Consider the following 12,702-nt stretch of genomic DNA (forward strand, 5'->3'; position numbering starts at 1 on the left):
AATCTTTTCAGTCTCCTGAGAAAGAAGAGGCGCTGCTGCGCCTTCTTCACTGTTTTATTTGTGTGTACTGACCACGTAAGATCCTCAGCCAGGTGTACACCAAGGAACCGGAAGCTGCTCACTCTCTCCACAGCAGCGCCGTTGATGGTGATGGGGGTGTGTACTTCTCTGCACCTCCGAAAGTCCACTATCAACTCCTTTGTTTTTGCGACGTTGAGGGTGAGATGGTTGTCTTGACACCAGTGGGTCAGGGCGCTGACCTCCTCCCTGTAAGCCGTCTCATCACCAATAGTGATAAGACCCACCACTGTAGTGTCATCCGCAAACTTCACAATGATGTTGGAGTTGTTAGTGGCCGTGCAGTCGTAGGTGTAGAGTGAGTACAGGAGAGGGCTCAGTACACACCCCTGTGGAGCACCAGTGTTCAGTGTGACGGGGGATGAGGTGATGCTGCCCAGTCTGACCACTTGGCGTCTGTCAGACAGGAAGCTAAGGATCCAGCTGCAGAGGGAGCTGCTCAGTCCTAGATCCTGCAGTTTCCTGTCCAGCTTCGAGGGAACGATGGCATGGTAAATGGCCTGCATTTGTATAGCGCTTTTCTAGTCCCTAAGGACCCCAAAGCGCTTTACACTACATTCAGTCATTCACCCATTCAATGGCGTGTCCAGCGGGGTGGCCTGGGGGGGCACAGGCCACCCCCCAAACCAGACTGGCCACCCCAGGTGCCACCCCAAAGGCAAAACAATAAAATTCAATCAAATATCAAATGTCCGATTATGTTTTCACGGTGACGCTCAGATATCCGAGTGTAAGTGAATGCAGCATCGCTTCTGCGCTATGCGCATCACGTTAGCAAAGGTAGGAGAGCCAAGCGCGAAAGATGGCACTGCAGGAAACAATTTTTCGGTGAAAGAAAATGAGGACAGAATAAATGTCCCGGTAAGTAATATCAAGTTTGTTGAGTTTAGTAAACTTCGGTGAAATTAGAATACCAAGGAAAAAAATAACACTTAAAGAATAATTGCAGCTGTGGAATATTTCAGACAGTATGCTACTGAGGGCAGCTAACATAAGAGTTATGCGTTATAAGATATAATCTAAGTCGTAACATTGCTGTATGGAGCTGCAGATTTGGTTGCAGGTTAACATAGCTGGACTGGCCATCGGGCATACCGGGCATATCCCCAGTGACTTATTTTTTATTTTTTTTGTAATGGCATGAACAATGAGAGGTGGTGGATTGGCCAGATGCAGGTCGATGTGTAGAAATAACTCCGTTGTTTGGTGGTGGCTATGACGGGGCTTCCACAGAGGCAACAGGTGGATGAGGGAAGGGGAGGCAGGAGGAGAGACCCGAAGCAGCCACCAGTCCGAGTGTCAGGTGAACTGAACTTCAGGTAAGAAGTTATGACCTGCAGTCTATCTGGGTCAGATATAAACCAAGTTTAGGTGGAGTTTATTTTCATGTTGCTGACTTTTTACTGTCAGTTGCAATAACTCATACTGCGTTCTAGCCAGTTTGACGGAGTTTTTATACAGCTGGGTGGGTGCTATGATGTTACTGATAGTGAACTTTATTTTATTCATAAGGTTAGTAGAGTTGCCAACGGCTCCTTAAAAAAATGGAATGGTCCCTCATTCAGAGAAAATATTACACGTTTCGTATTGAGCTGAGAAGAGACGCAGTTTGTCCCGGACTTTAGCTAGAATGGAAAAAAGACACAAAGCTGGATTTATTCTGTCTTTATGCTGCACAGCTGCCTCTTCTCTCATTCTCTCCCCCTCCCTCTCCTGTTGCTACTTCAATCATGAAACTGATCAATGATCAGCTGATCGGCTTTTCTCTCTTGTTTATCGCCCACTTTGCGCCAGAAAGAGGAAACCAGCAGATGTTGCGCTAAACAACAGCAGCACGTTTAAGCTTGATCGGCTGTTGTTAGAATGTATTTAATATTAATTTCTAGTATCAGCTGATGTTTGCTGGAGCCACAGCTGTAAAGCTGCTGGTCATGATGTCGGTTTGGATATGTGGTGAGAGGGAAACATGAAGATGAAACCAGGAGATGTCCTTACTGAACCATCAGAGCTGAACAGGTGATGGAGAAACAGGTTTACCTTTTAGGTGACATGAATGAGTTGAAGGGAAGTTATGAACTGTTTCTGAGAGACAAATAACACCAGGATCCTTTTTTATGTAGCAGACAGCTGGTAACTGTGCAGGGGCGGGTCTAGCAAAGTTTTGCCAGGGGGCCAGGTAGGGCATTAACAGGGAAAGGTGGGCACAAAGAAATACTTTTCTTTCTTATTCTCATTTAAAATACCTAGTTTTTATTAAATAATTATCTAAATCTTACAACCAAAGTTTTTATCTGACGTAAAATGTATAGAAATCATACATATACCAACAAGACTGTACATCACTGTCACAACAGGGTTTGTTTTCAGTCAAAGTCTTTATGGCTTTACTACCTGGTGGGTCGGTCTGTAGTAAAAATGCCCAATTTTTTTGTCCCAGTCCAGCCCTGCAGGTTAATACTGGCAGTGTCACCATGCCAGCTGACTGTATTTTATCATCAGCCAGTGTTGTTCTTTATCAATATTACCAAAGTTTACGATAAGGCAGCATAGAAAGTATTTACTTGCTTTCAGGTTTCATTCAAATGTTAGTCTTTTCAGTTGTTTCCCCACTTTTTTCCTGTTTCAAAATCAAACACCAGTTTGTGAGAAGATTATCTTCTTTTTTTAACAGGCAGATAAAGTTTTGCATTGGCATTGGCTAATTTGTCAATTGTTTGTTACAAATGTTCGTATTTTAATTTTCAAAAATGTTTTTGCCCAAAACATATGTGCACTATATGTCAGTAAAAATACTATGCAAATATTGATGTCCTTGAATGCTGAGTAAACACTGACAAAGCACTGATTGTATCTCTTGTACTTTATCAACGCAGTATCTAAAAACTTTGCACCGTAGTGGTTAAAATCTCATTCTAATAAGAGTTAAAAGTGCATTTGGTTATTAGGTTTATAGGATTATTGAATTATGGTTAAGGGTTGGTAGAATTTTTTTTTAAAACATTATCTGCCAATTAAATCTGCCACCCTTCTCCAAATCTGTGCCCCTACCTGGCCCCCCCAACAAAAATTTTCTAGACACGCCACTGCACCCATTCACACACACATTCACACACTGGCGATGGCAAGCTACATTGTAGCCACAGCTGCCCTGGGGCGCACTGACAGAGGCGATGGTATTGAATGCTGAGCTGTAATCTACAAACAGCATTCTCACATACGTGTCTCTCTTCTCCAGGTGTGACAGGGCAGTATGTAGTGTCAGGGCTATGGCATCAACAGTGGACCTGTTGTGGCGGTATGCGAACTGTAGAGGGTCCAGTGAGTCGGGTAGTGCAGAGCAGATGAAGTCCCTGACCAGCTTCTCGAAGCATTTGCTTACGATGGGGGTCAGCGCTACAGGTCGCCAGTCGTTCAATGAGGAGATGGTGGAGGATTTGGGTACAGGGACGATGGTGGCCATTTTGAAGCAGGCTGGGACTACAGACAGAGAGAGGGAAAGGTTGACTTGAGGACTTGAGGACGCGGCCGGGAATCCCGTCCGGACCAGTAGCTTTGCGTGCGTTCACCTTCCTGAAGCACCTCCGCACATCCTCCTCAGACACAGTGTGCGCACTTCCCGGGATATATCCAACAATTGTTTGAAAATTCGGACTTGCATTGTCCTTGTACAATGGATGCCAAAGAAATAATGTATTTGTTGTCACAAAAAAAGGTAGAGCAGGAACTTCGAAACAAGTTTTGTTTTTGTTTGTTTTGTTTTTAAGGTGGGGGAATATCTAGCATTAAAAAAGTAATTCAGGCTGATAGTTTTGTGTGGAAACATGCTTATGTAAATAAACGACAATTATTTATATTTGAAAAGTTTATTCGCGTTATTTTTCCTACATTTAGTTGATTCTTTGATTCTTTTTGATGCTATTAAATGAAAATAAATCGCTATAAACTAGAGCTGGAGATCATGTGACGTGATCATCGTGTCGTATTGCTTACTAGAGTAAACAACAATGTAAAAACAATGGGTACACTGACGCTGTTACTAAAGGAGTACAGTAAAGCTTTATTTATTTATTTTTCAAGTGACCGGAAGTTGTGTGTTTATTTCGGTAAATAAAGCTCACCGTTACCTCGCTGACCGGAAGTGATGTCGTCATGTATTAGGACTAGCTTGACAGTGCTGTGAAGATGGCGGCGTACAGTCGCGCTCAGCTGCTGCTGCTGTTGTCGTCCGTGTGCCTCTGCAGTTTCGGCTCCGTCCTCGGCTTGAAGGCTGCCAGCGGCCCGGCCGAGCTTCACAACCCGCCCGTCCTGAGACCCGCTGATCCGCCGGCGAAGGATGCACCTGCAGCCGCAGCCGCTGGGGCCTCACAGCCTCGAAGGGCGACCGGTTGGAAGCTGTCGGAAGAGGAGGCCTGCCGGGAGGACCTGACCCGCCTCTGTCCCAAGCACACCTGGACCAACAACCTGGCAGTGCTGGAGTGTCTGCAGGACCGCAAAGAGGTAGGCGCCCTCCCCACGGTAAAGTGTTCGGGTTCAGGTGAGGTGATGGGCATCTGCTGGGTGTGTCGCCCCAGTGGGTTTAGTCACCCCGGTTGTCAGCATGGCTGTGATGCAGAGGTGAACATCTGCACCTCCATCCGTGTGACGCTCCGAGCAGCCGTTTAAACACACTTTTTCTTTTAGTACGTCAAAAATCCACGATTTACCCGACATCCACACACGCATACAGAGATAGTGGCGTATTTAGTGCTTTTAAAACTCTGTGTGTGTGTGTGTGTGTGTGTGTGTGTGTGTTTTGTTTTTGTTTTGTTTTGTTTTTTAACAAAAGTGAACAAAAAACGTAGTTCCTTCAAAAAACGAAACTTGAAGGTCTTCAAGTGCTAAGTGTAGATTTTATCCCAAATTGATATCTACCTGTTAGTTTTCTCTTACTTGCTTGTGGTCAGTTGATGAGACTGTGTGAAAAGCCCCTCATCCTGAAAATCTGCTCACTTTTTTATGTTTAAGTAAATTGTGTGTTTTTCAACCTAGGAATGTTCACACTTCAGCACAGAGGCTCTTGCCCTGTGGCCCCAGGAGTAAATAAAAGGTATCCCCTGTAGTAATCCACACTACTCTGTCTGTGTGGCCTTAACTGATGTTCCATGAGCACAATCAAAAATCATGTCTGCTGTTATAAATGCTTATAAACTGGTTGTGTTTAGGCTGTAGGCTGAAGAGCAACTAGCTAAATGAAACCTGATTAGTCTTTAAACAACAAATAGATTAATCTCTACCAAAAATATCAGGCTTAATCTGATTAACTGTTTAATCATTTTTTAATTTATTCCACGTGACATCCCGAATGAACTTCACCCCCTTCTCGACCTCTGCACCTGGCAGGGCTGTCTCAACTGCATTCTGTAGTTTAAGGGAGAGGTTTTAATGTGCTTTGTGCTTTTACCACCCCTCTTTCCACCTCAGTGCAGTACTTATTAACCTGGTGAGGTGTGAAGTGTGTGGTGTGAGTGCAGTCATCCAGCTGTCAGGTGACTTGCCGGCTGAAGTTAAACCCCAGTTAAACATGATTCCTGTCTTGTTTCTTTGTGCCATAGTGACGAAGAATACAACCAACTTTCACACTCTGTGCCTGTTTAAAGATTGGCCGCCTACATGCACAGATTCTCTTATTTTTATCTAATTTCTTTCCATAAATAAACAAGCAAGGGACACTACTACAACTAGAGATCAAATTATTTGTTTGTTAATCAGTAACCGCTGTGGTCTTGCAGTTCTTCAGTCTCACTCTTAATGCGTCCAGTGAAGGATACCCTCACAGCCTGCTTTATTACATGACCATATGATAAACATACAGTGTTTATAATAATAATAATAATGGATTGGATTTATATAGCGCTTTTCAAGGCACCCAAAGCGCTTTACAATGCCACTATTCATTCACTCTCACATTCACACACTGGTGGAGGCAAGCTACAGGCAAGTTTACAGTCTGAATCTGATTTTTTCCCCCCAGATTGTTATCTTGCTTTCTAGGTCAGTTCACTTCTTACCTATTTAATTATTTTAAAAGTGTTTCCTCATGCAAAGTGTCCTAAGCTGCACTGCAGCTATTAGAAGTGATTGTTCAAGCAAAGTCTCCTGCCTCGTGTCATTTTTAAATTGAACATCTTTGGGTAAAACACTAAAGCACTTCTGAAGAAGTCACCCGAGCTTGTGACGTGACTATAGTACATTTCGTGATGGTTTTAGTTGAAAAATGCTTTAAATTCAACAAATAATTATACATACATACAGCGATATGTTTTTTCCTTTATATTGTAAATGTTTGCTTTTTTGTCTCTTCTTTAAAAAAGTTGGATTCAAATCTAAAGAAAAATATATCAGTTTGATTAAAAGGCTACACACACACACACACACACACCCACACCAACTTAAAACAGGGTCAGATTACTCATTAATCTCTTCCTGATAAGATCCTTTACACTAGCTCATATTTATAAAACAATCATAAAAATTTTAAAACCATATGAAGGGTTTTGGAAATACTGACTTGAACCATGTTATTTTATTTCACTTGGCTTTTTTTGTGGGGGTTTGGGATCACAAATTTAGATCTATTCCAAGATTTCACATGTATCAGATATTTTAAAAGGAACAAAAAATTCAGCGGCCCAAATTGAGACCTAAAAATTCAGCATATAAGGAATTTGTTCTGTCATTTGTATCGTACTAAATTCCATTATTTTAAAAGTACAAGCAGAAGACATTTCTCTGTTATGCTAGATGTATAGATTGTGTTCACTTTTGATTTACTTTGATGTTTAAGTTATTTATTTAATTTAGTTTTATGTATAATTGTTTTTCCCAGTAGGAAATTTGGTACACAAAGCTGAGAAAAATGCAGAGTAATAAGACATTCCTGCAATAAATTCTCTCTTTTCTTCATAAAGTTTACGGTGAAATGGTTTCAAAGAGGAGCTGATTTAACTTTCTGTCATTTCAGAAAAACGCAACAGCAATTTTCCTCGTATAAAAGCACTTTGAGTGCTCAGTTAGAGTAGAAAAGGGCTAGATACTGTAAGAACCAGCCCATTTACAATAATTACCCCACACTTTGTAGTTTGGTAACATTCAGGAAAGCATGAGAGCCTCTTGTATTGCACTGAACATTTAGCTAGGTCTAGCAAAAAGGAAGGAGGCTGGTAGAGAATCTACCTTGTTATTTATATCCACACTCACTGGTCACTTCATTAAAAAACATCTTGTTAATATTGAGTTTACATCCCTTTTGCCTTCAGTGCTTCCTTAAGTCTTTGGGGAATAGATTCAGTAAGTTGTTGGAAACATTCTTCAGAGATTTTGGTCCATATTGACATGACAGCATCAGTTCCTGCTGATTTCTGCACATGAATGATCTGCATTTCCTGTTCCATCACATCCCAAAGGTCCTTAGGTGGATTAAAATCTGTTGTTCATAGAGAATGTTTGAGTCCAGTCAAAAAAGAAACCAGTTGAAGATGATTTGAGCCTTTTGGCATGCTGCATTATCCTGCTGGAAGTAACTATCATCTGATGGGCTACCATTCCATTACAGCATCACCATCACTGTTGATACAAGGAAGAATGCATCCATGTTTTCAAATTCTGACTCCACCATGAAAAATCTTGTATTAAAGACTCATCAGACCAGGAAACTTTTTCCAGTCTCCTATTTTCCAATTTTGCTGAACCCATGCAAATTATATTCAGGTTCCCTTTCTGACAAGAACTTGGTGTGGGCTTCTTCTGCAGTAGCCCATCTGCTTCCAGGATCAATGTGTTTTTTGCTCAGAGATGCTCATCTGCATACCTTGCAATCACATTACTGTTGCCTTCCACTCAGACTAGAGCATGGCACCAACAAGCACACCACGTTCAAAGACACCTCAGTTACCTCTCTTTCTCATTCTGATCCTCAGTTTGAACTTCAGCAGGCTGTCTTGACCCTTGCTACATGCCTAAATACTTTGCGTTGCTGCCATATCATTGGCTAATTAGATATTTCCATTAGTAAGCACTTTAACAGGTCTACCTAATCAAGTGTCTGGTTAACATAAGTTGGCCAATATACAATATAGAGCAAAATAATGAAAAAAATATAATTTAATGCAATAGAAAATGACACATGTTCACTGATAGACTTAATACATTTAAAAGACATTTTGTACAGTGATAATAGATTTCCATGTCTTTTATCAACCTCAGTCATTGTCACAAATACAGCAAAAGCTTAAAGTATCACCACGTCAGTCTCATTTTGCACTGTACTCCACAGATATACACAGTTACATGGTTCTGTATAAATAGATAATGGAGGACAAAATGATGATGATAAAAGACTTAACATATAATGTGTTCATAGCCAATAAGAAATTATAATTGCTTTACATTAAAGAATATTTTAAATGAGCTATCTTGCAAACCATTTGTTACACAACCCGTACTGTCCCTGAAAAAAATTTCCCTTGTGAGTTTTTTTTTAATCATCATGTTAACTTCATCTGCTCTTTCACTCACACACACCACACACACACACACACACACACGAGACACCTCCTCCAGCAGCCCTGAGTGATGCCCTCTTTACAGAGATAATTACATTGCTTTGACTCTATAACAGCTGTGGCCTCCCGAAGAGGTAAATGGCTCTTATAAATCTGCCTCTTCTCTAGAGAAACACACACAGACACACACAGACACACACAGACACACACACACACAGACACACACACACACACACACACACACACACACATAGTGGCAGTAACAGGGGCAGCTGAGCAGCATGAGCTTTCAGTACACCCAGTTTGAGAATCTATTTGTGGTGGTGTAAGCCCTGAAATCTGACAGCTGATAGACGTCTGAGAAACAGCAACACAGTTATAAAGTAACAGCAAGTCACTTTGCAATAGCAGAAAGAAGCCAGGGATATTTCTAGAGCTGTGGTCATTAAGGCATTGTGACAAATAATAACTATGGGGAGATAGCGTGCCAGGATGCTGTGTAGCTATGGGTAGCATTTGCAGTCCTACAATTCTTTTTTTACTCAGTGTTTCTGCTTATACCGTAGTAACATCGTTGTCCTAAGTGCAATGTTCAGGATTTAAAGGAAACGCTGATGTAGTCACAGAGAAAGAGGCTACCGTTGGTCCCGTCAAACAAAAACAGCCCCAGGCGGGTCATTAATACAATGGACAATTAAAGCTGTTTATGTTTAAATTGATGATGAAGTATCTCTAACTCTGATAGACTGCTATTTCCTTTACATTAATTTGGATGGTTTAACAGGGCAAAAGCCTATTCGGTGGTGGAGGTGTGATGATTTAAGCTTGTGTTTTTATGCGTAGGCACCTTTCAGTTATTAAGTCGATCATGAACCCTTTTGTACACTGTAATATTCTAGAGTCAAATGTGAGGCCATCTGTATGACAGATAAAGCTTGTTCCAAACTGACAAGTTCTCATCTCTTCTTGGGGCTCCTAGTGTCAAGTTGTAAGCATTGCCTCTACAATGACACATAAAAAGATCTCTAAAAGTTTAGTTGCGTTAAGGAATTAGTGATATCTCTCGGTGTGTCCATCTCCATGAGTAGTTTCTGCTGTATAGTTATTTCAATGACTTAGTCGCAGAAAAAGCCAGGCTACTTTTAACATGTATAGAGTTGTACATGTAGAGTCTTCAGTGGAACACATCAGCCCCAATTTGTTTTATCTCTCTGCCCCTTACCAAGGCACAATTATCCTTTCCACTTCAGTTTGATCAGTCTAGTTGATTAATATGGTCTTTTTTCAAAAGCCTTTGATGTGAATGGATCAGCTCTTCATTAATTAATAACTCATAGTATGACTAGTTTTTTTTAGTTTTTTTTTTAATTTGGGAACCCACCAAGGGTCTGTATCCTTATTACACTGATTTCTTTGTGTCTGAAGCATTTAGTGGAAATGAGAGTTTAAAATCAAAAGAAGGCCTTTTGTCGCTGTTCCCGTGGGCGCAGCAGAGTTATCACAAAGTGCTTTCATGTCTTTTTACAGCAAAGTGATGTGGAGATGTAAGAAGAGCTTCTGCTGCTGGCTTTTGTCTGATAGTCAAGGATGTTGTGGGCGAGTCTATGAAGAGCTTCTGCTGCTTTGTTCATATTAAACTGCTGCGTTTTGGAGAAAAAAAACATTACTTTGCTCAGCGCTTTAGGGCAATGTTGGTGGTATTTTTGAACTGTTCTTTCTGAAGCTAAAGGGACAGTTCCAAAAATGCACTCTATGTATTTTCAATCTCACTCAGTTGCACTAAAATCCTACCTTCGATTTAGCCATGGAGCACGAGTCTAGGTTTTACATAGTAGGCGAGTCAGTAGGCACATTTCTTGTCTGCACTGCTTTCCTTTATTTTTGCAGAGGTTGGTTTTACAAAAATGTTTTTTCCGAGATATTAAAAAACCCCTTGTTGAACAAAAGTGTAACACCATCTAAATTGACTAAGGCAACAGAACTTCAAAAAATGAAAGGCTATAGTTTATCTAAGCCTTATGTATATTGTTCTGAAAAGTGGCTGACTGAAGTTGAAATAGGGTTGATATTATGTAAGCTAGTGTTAGCTCAACGTTTCTGCAAATCGTACTTGGCCCACCTCTTTTTGTGGCTACTAGAGCACAGATTTATTCATTTAAAATCATCTTTCAGGATAGCAACATTAAATAATTTTATATGCAGATAGAAGAATTCTACCTTGTGACAAAAGTCCTAAATTGTACAAAGTAACTTTACAAAAAGCGAAAATTTAGCTTTTAGGCCACATTACTTACTAGTAGCAAAATTTACCCGAGTTTCCAATCAGTTTGTTAATAGTTCAGTTCCATCTTTTCTTAGATGTCATGCTAACATTAAACTACATTGGGTGAAGATAATAAAAGATAATACAAATATAGCTTCGCTCCTTAAGTGTATATATTGACCAACTTAATTGACCTATACCAATTATTAGCACCCGGCTATATATTAACCAATATTATCTATTTGTTGATTTATTGGGACCAACATTTATAATGGCCAATAACTAAAAGTAAAGAAGCAATGGGAGAAACACCCGTCAACCATATTATGAGTGTTGATGTTGCATAGTTTTCTGTCAGAGGGCGCTATTCTGTATTGGAAACACGTTTACAAGTCCATGAACACAAGCATAGCTGAGCATAGTGTAAATCAGTAGTCAACAACTTTTGATAGTAAAACAAACTTTATTTTAAAAATGCATATATTAATTAAAACGGTCTTAAATTCTTAGATAACTGTGCATAAACAAATTTTAGGGAAATCTGTTTTTATGTGTCTGAATGAAAAAAGCGTTGCCCAGTATATCAGATTTTTAAATGACCAAATCTTGGTGATATAAAATCAGTCTTAACAATCGTCATATAATGAAAATTAGCAACATTTAACTGGAAACTCTGCCTATACTCACATGGCCTTAGGAAAATGGACTGCTTGCCAACAAGCTCAACAGTTTTAAAGGGTTTCAGTGTAACTAACCGTGCCTTTGCTGAGTCTTGTTGGTTTATTAACCAATGCATGGTGCAGTAGGTTCAGCATATAAATATAACTAATAAAACAAAAAACCTTCCGATACCTCTAAACACACTTACTATCTTATTATATCTAGTTTGTTCAACCAGTGCACAAAGAAATACAAGCAGGTGCTGGAACTTTTTCCTTTTATCTCTGGCTATGGTGCTGCTTGAAAGTTGGAGTTTGTCAGAGTTGGTTTTTGGTTCCGATGTGTGTTTAGGTTAGGGTGTTGCCAAACTTGGAAATCTCATTGTTGCAGCATGTTGACAAAATATGGCAGTAAAAATACCAAGGTAGCCCTTAAAGCACAAATGACTATTTGTGTCTCTCTGATGGAAGCATGGATTAAACTAGAGTGTTGAAAGATGTTTAAATCTACTGAAGCGCCTTGAGGCGACTGTTGTTGTGATTTGGCGCTATATAAATAAAATTTCATTGAATTGAAGATTCACATTTCTCCCTCTTTTTGTCTTTCTGCAGGAAATTGATATTGCTCCTGACTGCAACCATGTGAGTATTTGTTTTAAAACACACAAATTCACGCAGAACTTTTTAATCAAACAGTACAAGTGTGAGACAAAGAAAGATATAACAGAGGCGTGCCTTCATACTCGGCTAATGCTGTCAGGCCAAATCAAAATTTTAACCAAGTCTGTTTGGCTTAAAGTTAACTCACCAAGAAATCAAATGTGATAATTAGCCTTTTGGATATGCAGGGTGGTACATACCTGTCCTGCTTGGACTGCTGGAATTATTTCACTGCATCTGACAGATTTTTAAGTCAAAGTTACTGTTATTTGCCCCTGCTGTTAAAGAATTTAAACCAAACATATTGAAATATGTAATTTCAAAGGTTGACAGAACATCCTAACACACACAGCTGTGATGTACCAACTGCTGAAAAGTTTACACTTAAATTTTTGGCTGAGTTTACGAACCTTTGTCACCTGAGGACTCTTTTCCATCCATGTCTCGTGATCACTGCGTTATGCCTTTAATTTATTCATAACAAATATTTGTAACATTTATG

At 40.1% G+C, this 12,702-nt stretch overlaps 1 protein-coding gene and 1 long non-coding RNA gene across 2 annotated transcripts in view; both read left to right on the forward strand.

The window, feature by feature from the left end:
* Positions 1-662: 662 nt before the first annotated feature.
* On the forward strand, positions 663-2,746 carry LOC146719157 (uncharacterized). Its single transcript, XR_014921102.1, has 2 exons — positions 663-939; positions 1,312-2,746. It is a non-coding gene; the product is annotated as an uncharacterized LOC146719157 (long non-coding RNA).
* A 1,492-nt stretch (positions 2,747-4,238) lies between these two features.
* LOC146719158 (Golgi apparatus protein 1-like) overlaps positions 4,239-12,702 on the forward strand; it is a 28,490-nt gene continuing 20,026 nt past the window's right edge. Inside the window, exons 1-2 of the mRNA XM_085460931.1 lie at positions 4,239-4,575; positions 12,153-12,182. Coding sequence (XP_085317057.1) covers positions 4,261-4,575; positions 12,153-12,182 — 345 coding nt within the window. The 5' untranslated portion in view covers positions 4,239-4,260. The remainder of the gene's footprint in view (positions 4,576-12,152; positions 12,183-12,702) is intronic.

This window comes from Copadichromis virginalis, linkage group LG1, assembly GCF_057382275.1.
Source record: "Copadichromis virginalis isolate Kocher_CV1m ecotype Utaka linkage group LG1, C_Virginalis_male_GT1.1, whole genome shotgun sequence".
NCBI classification, from domain to species: domain Eukaryota; kingdom Metazoa; phylum Chordata; class Actinopteri; order Cichliformes; family Cichlidae; genus Copadichromis; species Copadichromis virginalis.